Below are 17,568 nucleotides of genomic sequence, written 5' to 3' on the forward strand. Positions count from 1 at the left end.
CAGCAGGAAGAGATCAGGACAGGGTCAGCCAGGGAGGGGCCAGGCTGGGAGTTCAGCCAGACCAAGTGGGCTTGGCCTGGACAGGAAGTCCGGAAGTCACTGAAGGCTATTCCGTGGGGGTGGGTCCAAGCAGGCAAAGGGTCGAGGGAGAAAGGTCAGCCGCAGTCAGCCACAGCCGCTACTGCAAAGCCACCCTTGGCTGCTGGTCCAGTTGTCAAGCAAGGGTCCCAGCTGGGGCTACTGCTGGGGGGCTCAAGGAAGGCCTCTGAGCACCATGGGCTGCATTTTGCTAGCCTGGCAGCCATCACTGGGACTCCCCAGGTCGCTAAACTGCCCAATAAATCATTACTCTTTTGAGCCTCTGTTTCTTGTGTGTATAGATCTTTCCAGCAGTCACCTCTGAGAGCCACCGATGCGCCAGCTCCCGGAGATTCAGTGAACAGACCCAGCACTTAGATCAAGCTGCTCACAAATTAGCAAGAGAGTAGCAGGTAAGCCAGTAAGGGAACCACTCGGGGGGTGGGGGTGGAGTGGGGGAGAAGTCTAAGGGGATGGGAACCTAGGGAGGGCTGGTAAGTTCTAGAAGGCAGTATATCCTCTGACTGCCCTACACCACCACCCCACAATCTGGGACGTGGTGGTTCCTGCACCGCTTTGATTCAGAGAAATTTGCAGCTTGGAAAGATGAAGTCACTTGCTGGGAAACAGCACAGTTGGGAGGAGAAACCCAAGCGGACTCAAAAGCACCCAGGTGTTTCCATGGCACCGGCTGCCCAGCCAGGATGTAAAAGCCTGTGTAGCTGGCATGCAGACGCACGTTCGTGTCCGACTCATCAGGGCCGTGGTGGGATTGGGGAAGCCATACCCTGCCCCCCCTCCCCATGCAGCCTGCCTGCCGTCGTCATAGGAACAGCCAGGAAATCCAAGGAAGGAGACGCAGCTCGGACTCCTCATGATACTCCATCCACCTCTCGCTCCCCTGCATTGAGACCTGGGTCCCCGAGGTTCCCCCGACCCCAGATCAGTCGATTGAGCCTCTCAGGAAAGCTTCTCAGGCAATCATCCCTGCTCCATGCTGGACAGCGCTGCCCCAAGGGGCCACCAGCCCAGTTTCTTCCAGGAAGAGGCAGGTACATCCTGAGGTGCTGTTCCGGTTGATTTGAGGCCCAGAACATTCCTATCCATGCCCCACTGGTGGGGTGAGGGTAGGGCTCAGGCCAGTCCCTCCAGCCCCGCCACCCCCAGCAGCGCTGTGAGCGGCTGGTCCACACACTGGGCCGGACGGGGATGCTTCCCTTGGCAGGGTCCTAAACTGGGGCTTCCCCAGGTGGCCTGAGCAGAGATGGAACAAATTCAGGCAGTCAGAAAACCAGGTTCTGCTCATGGTCGTGTCACTAACACGTTATAGGACTTTGGGGAAGGACCCTCCCCTCCTGATTTCTTTATCTGCAAAGATAAAAGGGTTGGATTTAAATCCCCCTCCCCTCCCCCCCCCCACCCCACTGCCTGAGTCCTGGTTCAGCATCCTGAAGTGGATGTCCATCCACAGTCCATCTTTCACACACGCTTCTGGAATCACAACGTGACCCCGTCCCAGCCCTGACTAGAAAACAACTTCAATGGCTCCTCCTGAATTTCAGATCAAGTTCAAGGTTCCAGGCATGAAGCCAAGGCCCTAGACCTCATCTCAGCCTCATCTCTGCCCCCACCCCGCCCCAGGGTACCCTTCCCCAGCAGTCCCTCCCCACCTACTGCTGGCACTTTCGGGACCCCTCCCCTTCCCTCCTCCATCACTCGGAACAACCCTGTGAAGGAGCCCATCTCCTCCCTGACATAATCCTCTACACCCCACTCCATTGTTGGAATATCCTCTTCCTGCTCGCAGACAGCTCTCTAACGCACACCCTTCCTCTCTGACATGGTGTTAAAAATAACCATTGCACTGTGTCTTCCATTAGCCGAGGACTCTGGTATTGAGTCTTGTATCCCCAATACCTAGCACGGCAAGTAGTGCATAACAGGTGCTTAATAAACGTTTGCAAGATAGTGTGATTCTCATGTCTGTGAGATGCCCCCAGCTCTAACCTGCTGTCTAGAGCTCAGGGCATCTTGGCATGACTGCTCAAGAACTGCAATGTCTAGAATCCAAAGAAATTTCAAATAGACTGGATTCGGTGCATGGTTTAGAGAAATTCCCACGAGGGCTGGATAAAGGACGTTTAAAATGTGTTTCCATCCACTGTCTTCTTCCATCAGTATATTTAGGGGATTTTTTCTTATAATATTTATGCCTCCAGGGTATATGGGGCTGTTCATCCCCCCACTGAGTCAAATGTCATACATTCACTCAGCACTTATAATGCTAAGTCCTGTGCTAGGCATGAGGGTCCAAATAAAAAATGGACCCCAGCTTATAGTTCTGCAGAGGAAACCAAACCCACTCCGTAAAGTGGAACAACAGGACGTATTAGGACTGCCCGTGGGGTTAGTTAACTGGTGGCCGAGTCTATGTCTGCCAAGACTGCTCAGAGAAAACCGAGTCCTGAGCTTTACTTAGACTCCGGCCGGCCAGGTCCTCGTGCTGTTCACTTGTCGCCTAATTGCATACGAAAATTCCTTCTACGAGTTGAGCACAAGGGTGTATTTTACGTGGCATCTATTTCTGCAGCTAACGTGGCATTTGAGGACCTAACCTTGGGAGCCAGGTCTCGTGGGTACAACCCCCAGGTCTGTGCTGACTGGCTGTACGACCCTGAGCCTCAATTTCCTCATCTGTAAAATGGTGCTAACCATAGCAGAACTCACTTATTGGGTTTAAATGGCTTAACTTAAATATAGTAATTAATTCAGATGAAATTCATCTAAGTGTTGTAGTTAGAACAGGGCCTGGTACATGGTGGACCCTAGATATTATTTCACTAAAATGTAAGTCCCTTGAGAGCGGGGCTGCTGTCTCATTCGGCATTGCAGTATCTCCAGCACCTAGAATAGTGCCAGGCACATACCACGTGCTCCATAAATATCTGTTGAACAAATAAATGAATCTACAGGTTGCTGGGGTATGAGGCTCACAGCCATAGAGGATGACCGACAGCAGTCATGAAAGGTATCTTTTTTTTTTTTCTTTTTTCCTTGCGTTATGCGGGCCTCTCACTGTTGTGGCCTCTCCCATTTGCGGAGCACAGGCTCCGGACGCGCAGGCTCAGTGGCCATGGCTCACGGGCCCAGCCGCTCCGCGGCATGTGGGATCTTCCCGAAACGGGGCACGAACCCGCGTCATATGCATCGGCAGGCGGACTCTCAAGCACTGCGCCACCAGGGAAGCCCAAAAGGTATCTTTTTTAAGTCCCTGCAGTGCACCAGGCTCTGTGCTGGATACCCTAAGTTTATTATCTTCAACCCATGTCAGAGAAGGCAGGCCAAGGTCAAACGGTCAAGTGCAGGAATCAAAAATCTCACCGCTGTGCCCTCTGCTCCATTTGCCTGAGGAGTCCCAGTCGAGCCCATGAGCTAATTTATTAAGCCCCAACAGTAAAGAGCCCAGCCAGAAATCCTGCTGGGATTTCCTACTATTTAGTCTATTTCTAAGCACAGAACCTTGAGGAAGCCCTCCCCTCTAATTGTGACCTGAAGCCCTTCGTAAATAAAATGACACCCACCGCAGACATGGATAATGGTATCTTAGATAAATGTCACTTTTGCATAAATCATTAAATCAAAGTGGGAATGATTTGTTACTTGATGTGGAACTCTGTAAACAGTTCTCTTGAAAAAAGGTGTCTACGTGGGAGATCCTAAGTTTTAGTCATTCTGGGCTCCCATCTGGGCCATGACCGAGATGACCATTAGATCAATACATTCCCTGCCCCCCTCACTCTGTCATTAGAATCCAATCTGAGCGGCTCCTACTCAGTAAAAGGCATTTTTCAATCATTCAGTGCCCACCACGTTCCGGAACAGTGCGCATGAGACAGCCTCTGACCCCGAGGAGCTCCCAGGCCAGCAGGAGATGAGGACAGTCTGGAGATGCACACAGACAATAACAACAGAGCGGGAGACACGCTGTGACAGAGGCAAGTGTGGGCGCTACCGGAGGGTGTCACCGACACATCCTGAGAAGAAGGGTCTGGGGAGAGGAGCTTTTCCCTAAGGATGGGCCTGATGTACATCAAAGTGGTCGACATGAAGAATAGAATTCCAGGAGTTCTGGCGCCTTCAGAGCAAAAAGGCAAAGGTGTTTCCCTAAAAGCCAGTGAGCCTACGACTTAACATAAATCACTATTAATGAAAGAAAGCAGAGTCTGGTCTCCAGGGCTCCAGTGCCTGCCCTCTGTACTCTGTTAGATGCTGAGCCCCAAGAGAGGTGAGAAAAACCTGGAAGATCTAAAGGGAGGACTCATCTAGATTCTAACACCTGGGAAAGAGAGCACTGACCTCGGTTGGTGTGGGAGGGAAGAGGCCTTCACCCCGCAGGGAGGTGCAGGTCCTCCGGCGCCTGGGCAGAGGGCTTTTGTTCCACCGAAAACCCCAGGCCGCTGGGTTCCTCCGAGGAGTCCCCCGTGGCAGACACAGCACGGATCGGCTTCCACAAAGCAGAGGAAATGAGACCCGTGACGTCAAGGGATAATGATCTCCAAACCAAAGAAGAAACATGTACAGAAGCCGTCTTCTCCTTCACATGGGGTATTTCTGGGCAAAGAAATGTCAACACTGAACTGTGGTTGGGGGCAGGGAGCTGGGGTGAGGGGTGGCAAGGGAGGAGGAATCCAGCTGGCAAACGGGGACTGCTGTAGGCACAAGCCCTGCCCCTGGCGCTTTCTTCAGGTGGCCCCGCTGCAGCCCCAGGATGCGCCAGCTTAAAGGGCTCTTTACGTCCTGAGTCAGCAGACTGGCCCCGTGTCACCCAGAGGGCCAGACAGCACGTGCAGAAGAGGATAAGGACAGCAGCGGGATCTCGTGCTGATGGCCAGCTGTGTTCACTGCCATTAATTCACTTAATTTCAGGAGCAAAGTCCTCTCGTTACGACGAGGCAATGGGGCAGAAGAGGTGAAGTAACTTGTCAAAGTTAAGGTTATGAATAAGTGCAAGAGGAGAGATTGGAATCCAGACAGCAACTCACTTTCCACGGGCATTAACTGGCCTTGTCCCTTAGAGGCTGGGATTGAACCATGGGCCTCAAGGAGCAGACTGACCAAGCAGACCCCTCTAATCCCAGAGCAGGGCGAGAGGGGCTGGAGGACGCAGGCACACCCTCTGGGAATTTGAGCACGGCTCTTCCTCAGTTTCAGGGCCCCAACCAACAGGGGGCCCCTCCTACGCACACAGACCATCTCAGATTTTACGACAGGAACTGGGGATGCAAAGGGTGTGTCCAGGGCGAGTTCAACCAGGATAGGGGTTTAGCTTCCTCAAAACACAAACAAAATGACTGAGGCTCTGCCCTGCAGAAGCATCTCGGCAGCAGCACAGGGGCAGCAGCACAGTGGCCGGCCCAGGCCTGTTGGGGCAGGATCCCTCATTCCCTGCCTGTGTTTTTGTCCACCTTGCCTTTGGTACATCTCGTCAACCTCCTAGCCCTTCTGAGCATCAGGCTCCACACCACATGTACTTGACCTGTCAGGCGCCCTCATAATACGGATCCAGTGATTATAATTAAAGAAAAGAAAAAGGGGGAAGTGGCTTAAATCTGAACCCTTCCATCACAAGGGCTCCACCTTCATGGAAATGGTTACTGCATTCTCCATTCTCCTGGAACTGCTCCCCCATAACAGTACCATTTTATCAATGACTCTAGGAGCAACTGTTGATTAGTAAGTGCCTGCCCTGCCCTGTGAGTCACAGAATCATCTCACTGAACTCTCACAACCACCCTACAGAGATGCAATTATTATTTCTGCTTTGAGGAAAGAATGTGCAGCTCAGAAGCATGAAATGACTTAATCAGGTAGCTAATAAGTGGTAGAGCCAGAATTTGAATCTAGCTCAAATAAAACAATAAATAAAATAAAAATAAACAAATAAAACAGGAGCAGAAGAATCTGAGGTGCTGCTGATTCAACACAGAGGCAGAAGGCACCCTAGCATCAGGGTTAATAGAACATTGGGTGTCATTTGTATATGATGTCTGCAAAGCCACTTGTGGGAAACTGGACTTGCGGCGATGACAGTGCCATTAAGAATGTTCCCATGGATGGCCATGGACTCAAGAGTTACAGATGGTCCAGAATGGAAAATCTGTGCATAAGAAGTCAGCCCAGAGGCAGGTCTCTTTCTGAACCACGTGGGGCACAGCCAATATCACTACGTAATGCTTTCACCTTCTGTCACTTTCAAGATCATCAAGGAACAAGAAGCACATCCTTGAGAGAGAGAAGACTGATGCAAAAGAGGGGCTTCCCTGGTGGCGCAGTGGTTAAGAATCCGCCTGCCAATGCAGGGGACATGGCTTCGAGCCCTGGTCCAGGAAGATCCCACATGCCGTGGAGCAACTAAGCCTGTGCACCACAACTACTGAGCCTGAGCTCTAGAGCCCACAAGCCACAACTACTGAGCCCTCGAGCCACAACTACTGAGCCCGCATGCCACAGCTACTGAGCCTGCGTGCCACACTACTGAAGCCTGTGCGCCTAGAGCCTGTGCTCTGCAACAAGAGAAGCCACAGCAATGAGAAGCCCGCACACCGCAACGAAGAGTAGCCCCCGCTCACCGCAACTAAAGAAAGCCTGCGCGCAGCAACGAAGAACCAACACAGCCAAAAATTAATTAATAATTAATTTTTAAAAAAACAGAGTGCAAAAGAGGTGTCTGGTGATTTGAAGCTTAATAAAGCAGTGCTTCCTAAGGTCTCTTCTATGCCCTGCCCCCCCCATCATAGGACCAATGCGTTAAGGATCAGAGAACAGACACAGATGTCATTGCCTAACTTTTCAAAAGTCTTTCAAATTCAACCCATTGTTTCTAACGCTTTGTTGCTGTCAAGAGAGAAAGAAGCTTTAGTCCTATTGAAATACCTATGGATAGGTCCTATTGATTAGGACCAAAAGTGAGGGCTGCCAGCAGCATGGCCCCCAAGAGATCCCAGGGCCCGAGTCCTGTTCTTCTCAGGAAATACAGGCGAGGTCGCCACACAGCCACCGTGCAGACAAGCAAAGAGACTCTACCATGAAACTCGGTGGCCCCTGGGAACTAGAATATGCTGAGTGACAAAACCCGTCTCACAGCCCCAAGTCGAGAGGTTAAAAACCAAACAAGATGAAAGAAGGCCACTACGCATTATTCATCTTTTACAAAAAGTTGATGGTTCGGTGAAAATTAAAAAGGTCCTGTCAGCTACTGATGAAAACATTTAGAATGTCCTTGAAAAGGAAAGCAGCAACCTTCTCAGAGCTGCCCAGACAGAGATACATGTCGTGTTCGGCACAAAGTTCGTTGGTACCTCAGCATGGTTCGGGGCAGAAAAAGAGCTCTGGAAGGAAATGATAGGATTTCTAGGCTAGCTCCATCATCGGACTGGTTGTGAGACCTTGAGCAAGGTCACCTAGCTCCTGTGTGGCCCAGGTGCCTCGCCTGTGGCATGGGGAGTTCTCCTTCCCCCCGATGGTCCTTCGGGAGGCCGGGCTGCTCAGGCTCAGGTGCTCAGACATGCTGGAAACAGATGAAGACCAGCTTCCTGCCTGTCACTTAGGTTGTCTTTTTCAGAAGGAAAATGCTCTTTGGAGTTAAAAAGGATTGAGCTCTGACATGCCTGCTCCAGTGGTGTCCTGGTTTCACATTCACATGAGATGCCTCTTTCTACTTCTTTCTAGAAAGGGTCTGCTCTTCTGCATAAGTCAAACATAACTCCAGACTGAGCATCAGAGCCCCACAGTTCTCGTGTTGGAAGCGTCTTACGCGTGGGTATTTCTTCTCCAGCCCCTGCGACATCAAAGACTCTGGATTTGCCACGATGCACTGATCAGCAGTCTTACACGTCTTCACATAAAGGACAAGCAGGCCTGGGGGAGAATCCCTGCACCAGCAAATGTGAGGTCGGACTCAGCCCTTATCTGCTTCCGGACGGCTGTGGGCTCTGAGGTGAGCACCCTCACCTCTGGGGCTCTGCTTCTTGGTGGCAAAACAAAAGGGCTGAAGCATGGAACCTCTAGCGTCTGCTTCTGCTCCCGTGTCCTGTGACCTGGGAACATCCTGACTCACTTCTCTCACTACTCTGACTCACTTCACAAATCTGTGTCTACCACGGCTGTGCTAAGCCTGGATGGGTCACCCACCCCATGTCCTTGCTGATGGCTGAAATTCCCCTCTAAAGAGACAGAATCAAAGATGATGTTTAAAAATGCAGATCCCCACGACAGAGAGCATTGATTGTCCTGACTCCTGGTGGCGGCCAAATGAACTTCTTGAGAGCTGACTTAACAGAGATAATATGTCCTTCTTTCTGCTCTTTCATGTCTGTAACTTTGAGACTTCGCCTTGCTACACTTTGGAGCCCTCATCTACCCAACGGACATGCTAATACTCACCTGTCCAATTTGCAGAGAGGATTAAGTGTGTTAAATGATAACCTTATGGTAGGAGCTTATAAAGGTCACCAAATATTACCTCTTATTTTTGTAGTTAGAGTTATTAGATCTTCAAGGATGGTGGAACACTGAAGGGCAAAGAGGATAGCTCTCTGTCAGTATTCTGCTGGGGTCAGATGTATATTTATCTTTCCATATGAGACTATTCAAAGCAGCACATGCCTGAGTGTTGGAACTCGGGAAGACCTTAGAGCCAGTAGAACTGAGCCAGGACAATAAAAGGATGAGGAACTTGAGGCCAAGGGGAAGGGACCAATATAAGTTCAGAGTGGAGTAAAGGCAAAAACAGGATAAGAACCTGGGTCTCCAGGCTCCAAGGGCAGACACACCTGAGCTGAAAGAAAAGTAACCATCGCCCCACACTCTAGATCTTCGAATAGCGCCCCCGGCTTTCTTTAGTTTGTTAGTAAAGGTAAATGCCATCCACTGTCAGAGACCGGGATATTGGCCACCATGGATTCCTATGATACTCCTTTATGGGTAAAAATATGGAACAATAGGGCTTCCCTGGTGGCACAGCGGTTGAGAGTCCGCTTGCCGATGCAGGGGACACGGGTTCGTGCCCCGGTCCGGGAAGATCCCACATGCCGTGGAGCGGCTGGGCCCGTGAGCCATGGCCGCTGAGCCTGCGCGTCCGGAGCCTGTGCTCCGCAACGGGAGAGGCCACAACAGTGAGAGGCCCGCGTACCACACACACACACACAAAAATATGGAACAATAATCAACTTCTGTGGGTCCAGGAAATCCAGGGGCCCTCTGCACTTTCTATACACAGCTGGATTATAGACGTTCATGAAAGTATTCCATTTGGGCTAAGTAACCACAGGCCCTTTGACCTGTGCTAATCCCCAAATGCTTCCCACACATTTACTGCCCGATTAGCTCAAACCATGAAGATGGAAAAACCAAAGCACACACCACGTGGTCTCTCTCATTTGGATGCCATGAGACTTCTACAAGCAATCGCCTAAATATACCACAGGCCACTGGGATCGATGGCCAACTAAATGGAAGATGGAAAGGTCTGATAGTAAATCTATTCCAGAGAGATAAAAGGTAGCCCCGAAATGTTCGCTGAGTGAATGAATGAATGATGTGCACTAGCCTTGTATTCAGATGGTCCTTCATAGCTTTGTGACAATGGAACCTTCACTTCACTAAACACTTTGCTAACGGGAGCTGAGGATGCCCAAGGCAGTCAGGAGAATTCCATGACATCATGTATGCAGAGCCCCTGGAACAATCCTTGGAATAGTCAGCAATGGACATAAATCAGCTGCTTCCACTCCTCTAAAAAAGCACATTATTAAAAAGAAAAAAAGTAACTTGAAAGAGTTTTTACAATCAAAGTCAGCTGGAGGAGAAAGCAGGGCCCCAGTGGGATCTGCTAAATCGAATGTAATGAGTTAATGGAAGAACCATGAATGAAGCCCAGATGCCTAGCATCCTGTCCGGCCGTCTCCTAAAATAACCGAGACCTTCACATTGCCAGGCATGTGCACAGGCAGGTTCCTCACCTGGAACATTGGTCCTTCCCACATTGCCTACAACATATTCATCTTTCAAGTCTTGGCTCCAAAATCACCTCTCCTATAAAAACTTCTCCAATTCCTAGCTGGAACTGACATCCCAGCCCTCAGTTCCCATCTGACCCAGTACATAAGTGTATGTAGGGTCTGTAACATTTCCTTTATAGGTCATTGACTAGCTAATGCAACTTGATGGTCACGGTACTGAGACTTGTAATTCATACTGAGGAACAGACTTAGGAAATATCTGTTGAATGAGTGACGAATGAATGACAAACAACTGATGCCAGGCGTGGAGCTTTCCGAAGGCAAGCTTTTCAAAATCTTGCCTTATTCACATTGAAAATGCCACACAGGCTGGCAGCCACCTTCAGAGTTCAAGACACCAAGACAAAAATAACTACTGGGTCACAGAATAATCTGGCACTTGTGAGCATCTGATAACATCTCTTAGAGGAGCGGCAATTTGCTTTCTAAGGGCACTTCAAACACTGCGATACCCACCTCCCTTTGTCTTTCCATGCTCCCTCCTCCTCTCCTGGACAGCAGGCAGCAAAACACAACGTCCACTCCAACCTCTCTGAGCAGCCTGCTATAGTACACGGGCCTGGACAGGAACGAGACTCACCTTTCTTCGTCCTTAAAGATAAATTTCCGCAGCTTGAGGTCCCGCAGCACCAGCCCCCCGTCGTGGCAGTGGGCCACCGCTGAGGCGATCTGGTAGAACAGCCTGGCCGCTTCCTCCTCCTTCAGCTTCTTGCAGGTGCGAACGAAGGAATGCATGTCCCCATAGCTGCGCTCAAAGAACACATAAGCTTTCGTCTCCCCCAGGATGATTTCAGTGATTTGGTTGATGTTGCTGTGGGCAGACAGGCAAAAGCAGGGGGCCAGGGACTCCTGGTAGCAGCTGATATCAAACACCTAGGGCAGGATGAACAACAAGACCAAGAGTCAGAGTACAACCAAATCCTGTACAACCGAGTCACAGAATGTGGATGCCTCCCATAGACGTGGGCCAAACTTGGACCCAGACCACACTGGCCTTGCCTCCTCCCAGCTGTGTGGCATTGAATAACTCGCTTGACCTCTCTGAGCCTCTGAGTCCTCACGTGCAAAAGGGCAAGTGATTGACTCACCGTGTGGGGAGGATTATATGAGGAAACGAAGGTCAGAATGCTCAGCCAGATGTAATACAATACACAAGTTGTGTATTGTATTACACAAACTGTATACACAATGACACAAAACAAATCACAAATAAGTTTATGATTTTTTTTCTCTATCCTAATCCCCTCTGTTTATAGAAAAATTAAGGCAAAATTTGAAAGTGACCCATCCCAAGCTGCACAGATAACACCTTATTTACCTTAAAAAAAAAGTACACCAACACTATACAGCTACAGCAACTGTATACAACACATTTTGTGCTACATAATTGGGTTGTATAGCAGTATACAACATAACAGCAATTAATAGATTAAATGCGTAGACTGAAGGTTACCTAATTCAATACCTTCATTTCGCAGATGTGGAAATTGAGGCTCAGATAACAAGTCAAATCAAGCCCCCAGTGGCAGAGCTAGGAAAGGACACAGTCCTTCTTATTAAGAAAGCAGACACGCTCCTTTCTCTCTTCCCTCCACAGATATCTAGCTCAATGAATCAGTTATGCAATGATTTTCTATGAATCAGAATAAGCCTGTGAAATGCCACCTCACTGTGGGGTTATTTAGAAAGAAAATCCATCCTCAGTACCTTTTGGAGACAGATCTAAGAGGAATTAACACTACAGAGATTTTTCTGAGGTTACAAGAAAACGCCTTCATTCATTTCAAGAGCTCCACTAAATCAGGGATACAAATCACTGGGTTTGGAATGTGGCTTTCCTACCCGCCTGGGAATGTGAGTGTGATGAGTCTATCTGGTGCAGCAGAAGTGAGGTGCAGGCTCGACAGTTCCTTGCTGGGAAGCATGGGAGGCCAGGATTGCTCTTACAATACACTGAATGTTATCGGTTCAACATCACTTAGCTTCTTAAATTTCTTTTTCATTAGTTAGAACATACTCTCCTTGATCATCATTTTGCAGTGTGTGTGGGAAACGCTGGCCTAGAAATCATCAAATTTGAGAATCTAATCCTGGCTTGGCCACCAGTAACCTGCAAGAGGTGGATAAAGCACTCAGAATCACTGGGCCTCCCTCCTCTTCAGAAACTGAAGACATTGATTTAGAACATGGTTGACCTTTTTTGGGTCCAGATCCCACCTGAGAATCTGATAAAAGCTCTGTCCCCTCTTAGCTGACAATGACCACTCAAAAGCATGTATAATATTGGATTTGTCTTAAGGGGATTCACGGGCTTTCCAAAACCCAGCCAGGGACACAGGCTGCTACTTAAGAATCCATGAGTTAAGTCTCTCTTAGCTGCAAAAAACAAAACCCAAAAATCTGTGAGTCAAACCGGCCTCCTAAGAACCTTGGGAGGGCTGGTGCGAACCCCGGCAAGGAAGCAAAGTAACGTTGTGAATGAACCATAATAAGGCATCTCAGGAAAGTGGCAGAGCTGCTGCCACTATAACCTAGAATTTAAGAATGAATACTTCAGTGTCTCCAGAGACCACAAATCACACCCTGATACTGTCAAATGATGACCTGCGAGCGGTGACCTCAGAGGTCCGTTCAATTAGGAATCTGAAATGCTTGAGTCAACTTTAACACCCAGACTGCAGGCAGCAGAAACCCAGGAAAGCCTCAAAAATTTCCCGGAGAGTAATAAAGGCTTTGCAGTGGCTAATGTAAACACTGCGTTATATAAGGAGGATGCTGGGATCTGAAGAGCCAGGCTTCAGGCTGTGTCGCCAGTACTCATGGAGTTATGATTATTTATAACATACTTCCTGCTTCGAGCTGCATTTTTAAAAAATAAAAGATGATTTTTTTTTTTTTTTTTTTTTTGCTCAGTACCTTTAGTCTATTATCCTGTCCTGCTGCTGAAAAACTGGATGGACATTAAAATTTAAAAAAAAAAATCAAACAATTCATGGCAGCTTCAAAATGCAGCCATACCCTTTGTAGAAGAGACTAAATTAAATTCCAAGATGGTGGACAGAGTATGAAAAATAAAGCAAGTACTTATGTTTTCCCAAATGAGTAGGAACCAAACTTTTATTAGTAGCTATAACAGGCATTTATGGGCTTGGATTGGTATTTAAACCATCACCTTCAAGTGTAAAATCAAGCCATAAGCCTGGTTGCCAGCTTCTTTTAAATGTTTAATTTGGAGCCTTAGTTATATAATGTGACAGTTCAGATAAGGCAGAGATTAGGCCATCATTCACAGCCTTTGCAGAAAAAAAAGTGCCCATTTTGTCAAGATAGTAATTATGTCAATCTGCACAGTAGCTACAAGCATTTCCATGAAAACAGTAAGCTAAGAACCCCCTAAAGTCCCCTTCCTTCGTCTGCCTAGCTTAAAGTAGGCACAGGGAGACAATAAACAGGCATGATTATTTTGGTTAAATGACCCTCCAGTCTCTCTCTCCCAAATTATGTCCTGCAGAATTCTATAGGGTTCTCTGTAAGTGGCATTTTACATTGGATCTGTTTTTGCAAAGACTTTTTTTCTTGGGTCAACACAGAGCTAGGAGACACGAACTCTATATTCTAAGATGTCAAAAGGAACTGGAATTCAGTGTGTAGATTTCACTGAGCCTTGCAGTAAGCCAAGAGTCCACGGTGCATACGTGAGGGTAGTTCATAGAAGCAGCCTTATAAAACCACTTGGAGCTTCCTAGGTTATATACAACTATGCTTGCATAAGAAGTCACCCACATCACCTCTGGTAAAAAGGCAGGCAAACAGAAGCTGCTGTGTCTTAAAGGGATGACCTCTGTCAAGCAGAACAACGATACTGCACTTAAATCCACTTGCAGCCGCACAGTAATTGGTGAGGGGCTGATTCAATCTTTGCAAGAACTGAACCAGCCGATTAAGTACAGTTTCAGGCCAGAGAGCAAGTCTACGAATGACACTATAAGGTCAGCCCAAAGTGAAATATGTCTTGAAAAATCTGAAGGGAGAAAGAAACAGCAAGGGCCAGAGTCACCTCTGCCTTTAAACAAAGAAATAGCAGGCAAGATGCTTCTGCAGAATTTGGCGGCAGAGTCCCTTGACTTAAACGCGTCTCCAGCCTTTGAAAAATATTAAAATGCTCTACCGAAGTTTAGCAAAAGGAGTGAAAACACTCACTGCTGGGTGATTGTGCATATTTCATATGAGAGTGGCAGCTCTGTGGAATTCATTCATTTCAAAGGATGACTACCCCATTGTACAACGTTGTAGGTCTTCTGAGAATTCAATCCAGCTCTGAATAGCCTGAATTTTGGTTAACTGGGAATAGCTGCTCTGAGTCTCAATAGCTTGGAGAAGGTGCAAAATACCAAATGCTCAGTACAAGCAGAGAGCAGTATTTAAAGAGTCTCTGATTTTCCCCTGCGGTCTGAACTGAGCAATTGCAAAACAGACTGGAGACCCTTCACAAAACCCATGTTTCACAATGAAATACTCCAGTCCCCTATGAAAGAAAGCAAGTTCACAAAGCAGCCTGTGGTTGATGGTAAAAGTGTGATGCATTATTTGCAGCACAGCTGTGCCAAGTGCCCATTTCAAAGACATCAGGAGTCCCCACTCCTTACTACCTCCTTACCTCCCTCCCCCCAAAAAACAACAGTGAGCAAATCTAAAATTAAGCAACGGTGAATTCCTGATCTATGTCCAATTCCTGGGTAGCCTGCTCTACCGTCTTCATTTTTTGTTTGTTTGTTTTTTTGCAACTAGTCTCCTGCGCATCCCCTTGTCTGGAGCCTTGTGGGCGCACACAAAGACACACAGACACACTCAACACAGACGCCAACCAGTTCAGGGTCAAAGACGAAAAGCAAAGGAAAGTGCCCATCTCTGCATTAGCACTGTGAATCCCCGAGGCTCCAAATGCCGGCCTCTAAACCATACAGGCAACGGTGTGTGCTGAGGGGTGGAGTAGCGGGGTCGAGGGGGGCTCCGGCTCAGAGAGCTGGAGACGAGAAGGAACGGAGACAAGAGGGAAAGACCCAAAGGATTCACAATTTCCTGCACCCAAAGGTGCGCTGGCGGCTTTGATTTCCACCCCCAACCCTCCTTTCAAGGCTCCTGGCAGAAGCAAGCTCTTTGTGAACTCCTTCCCCGCGCTGGGCCCCTGGGCTCAGCCAGAGGGGACACCTTTGTGTGTCTCTTTGAAGGGGCACCTACGGAACAAAGGTTCAACACCTGCACGCTGCTGAGAACAATGGCTGCGAAAGGAACCAAGTCATCAGCACCTTAAAATTAGCGAGGGATTCCCTCCTCGGTGTTGGAAAGGGGAGGGGGCTGGACCCAGGGAGCAATCCCCGGGCAGCGGGACCCGGCGTCGCGCGGAGGAGCTCCACGAGCCCTTGGGAGCACGCGTGGCCGTGGCCCCCGCGCAGTCCCGCCGCCCTCCCCGCCGCGGGCTCTCCCCAAAACGCCCCCGCCGCAGCCCGCCGCATTGCCCGCAACGCTCTAAAAACTTCGCAACTAGTCGAACAGGAACAAATAAATACATAACCCCATTTAACGATACCACGGATAATTATCCCGCGAATCTCCCTCCCCCCAGGACTGCAGGGCTCGGCAACCTTCCGCCCCCTCCGGCCCCCTCCAAAAGGCCGGGGGGATCTTCTTAAAAGACAAAAAAAAAAAAAAAAAAAAAAAAAGCAAAAGCAAACCCCGGGATCTTTACCTTGCACACCAGCTCCTCTCCACTGTGCAGATGCACGGCACGAAAAACGTGGTCTCCCTCCAGAGGTTCCAACAATAAGTATTTCCCGATGCAAGAAACGCAATGCGACAAGTTCGGAGTCTCAGGCGGGCTCGGGGAGCCGAGGTTCGGGCTGAAACTCTGGCTGGGTTCGGCGGACCTTATAGACGACAACTCTTCGAAATCCTGGGTTTTGTTCCGCGATCTCCCATATCTTGCTATTGTGATGGGGGTAGACCTGTGTATGTTCATGAGTGTGGGGATCGCACTCGACAAACAAAAAAAACCCGCTGGAGAGACGAGTCGCTGGCGAGTGCGTCTGCAGGCGCCTCGGTGCCACGGATTTTAAAAGGGAACGAGAGGGTAGGGGACGGGAAGGGGGCTACGTGGAGAAAGAGTGAGAAGCCCCCAAATGGGCGCCGCCGGGCACCTTGTCTGCTCCGAGCCCGGCTCCCGGGGGTCCTCGGTCGGCAGCAACTCGGGTCCTTTTGTTACCCCAAAGCCGCCAGCGATTTGCAGAATCTTCGCACTTTTAGTTTCTCTCTCTCTTTCTCTTCTTCCAGCGTGGATCTAGACGAGTAACCAGGTTGCTAAGGTGGGGAGCTGCAGCGCCGGGTCTCCCGAAGCGATCCCCACGCAGGCTTCCGAACCGCAGACGGGGCGGAGGAGCCCGGCTGTAGTTTGTGCAGTCTTCGGGGAGCGCACGGCCGCTGCTTGGTCTCAGCGCGTTAGAAACCAAACAAAAAGAAAAAGGAAATAAGCACGGGTACCGGCTCGCGCCGCACCGCAGACAGAATCCGCGCTGCACCCCCTTTTTTGGTGGAAAGGGTGGGGGGCGTGGAAGGGGGGGTGCCGGAGAGGGTAGTTACCTACGTTTTAACTGTAGATGGCGTCTGAGGCTTTTCCAAGACCGCAAGAGCGCTCCAAAATTTAAACAAACAGACAAAAAAAATAGCAAGGGAGCATTTAACTTAGAGCGGTCAGCGCTGCCAACAAAAGATTGCAAAAGCTGGGCACAGAGTTGTGGGCCGGGCACAGGTACCGCGGCAAAGCCCAGGGCTTGGCCCGCCGGGCGGAGGTCAGCACCGGCTCATGCTGTCGCCGCTCCCTCGCGCTCCAGATCGTCCTCCGAATAAAGCGAGAAGTGCGGGCAGGGACAGGGGTAGATCAATGGTCTCCGATTTCCCCGGCACGAGCTTCCGGGGGTCCTCCCGGCCCTGGAAGGGGATGCACCCCCAGCCCAGTCAACCCGCGCTGTTCCTTTCTCGTTCGGTAACTGGATTTCGCCTTGGAATAATTTGCAACCACTCCGTCTCCCCCTACCCTCAACCCAAATTGCCTGGCGGGGTTTGTTTTGGAGAAAATTGACGGCTTTTCTTCTTTTATTTTGTTCTTCCCCCAACCGGAGGTAAGAGGAATGTGTACTTAAAAGTGAAGGGGACGGCCGACGGTGCCCGAGGCCAATCTCCGAGCTCAGCACGCCCGCATCTCTCTGCGAGGCGGTATTAATAGTTACTTACGTGGCCGGGGATCTCGGAGCGAGCGGGGCCGTGTGTGCGCGTGTGTGCGCGCGCGCGCCTCGCTCGCGCTCAGTCTCCCCATTCAATGTCACCGACACATTTCTACGGCGCCTCCGCCCCCCCCCCC

At 49.7% G+C, this 17,568-nt stretch overlaps 1 protein-coding gene across 2 annotated transcripts in view; it reads right to left on the minus strand.

Moving 5' to 3' along the window:
* The window catches only part of TRIB2 (tribbles pseudokinase 2), a 26,520-nt gene extending 8,953 nt beyond the window's left edge, over positions 1–17,567 (minus strand). The window contains exons 1-2 of one of the 2 annotated variants that reach the window (XM_007456902.1): positions 15,904–17,567; positions 10,738–11,030 (exon numbers count right to left, since the gene is read on the minus strand). In XM_007456902.1, the coding sequence (XP_007456964.1) occupies positions 10,738–11,030; positions 15,904–16,173 (563 nt within the window). In that variant the 5' untranslated portion in view covers positions 16,174–17,567. The remainder of the gene's footprint in view (positions 1–10,737; positions 11,031–15,903) is intronic. The other variant, XM_007456903.1, reaches the window with a different exon arrangement.
* Position 17,568: the final 1 nt, after the last annotated feature.

This window comes from Lipotes vexillifer, unplaced genomic scaffold, assembly GCF_000442215.2.
Source record: "Lipotes vexillifer unplaced genomic scaffold, Lipotes_vexillifer_v1.1 scaffold390, whole genome shotgun sequence".
NCBI classification, from domain to species: domain Eukaryota; kingdom Metazoa; phylum Chordata; class Mammalia; order Artiodactyla; family Lipotidae; genus Lipotes; species Lipotes vexillifer.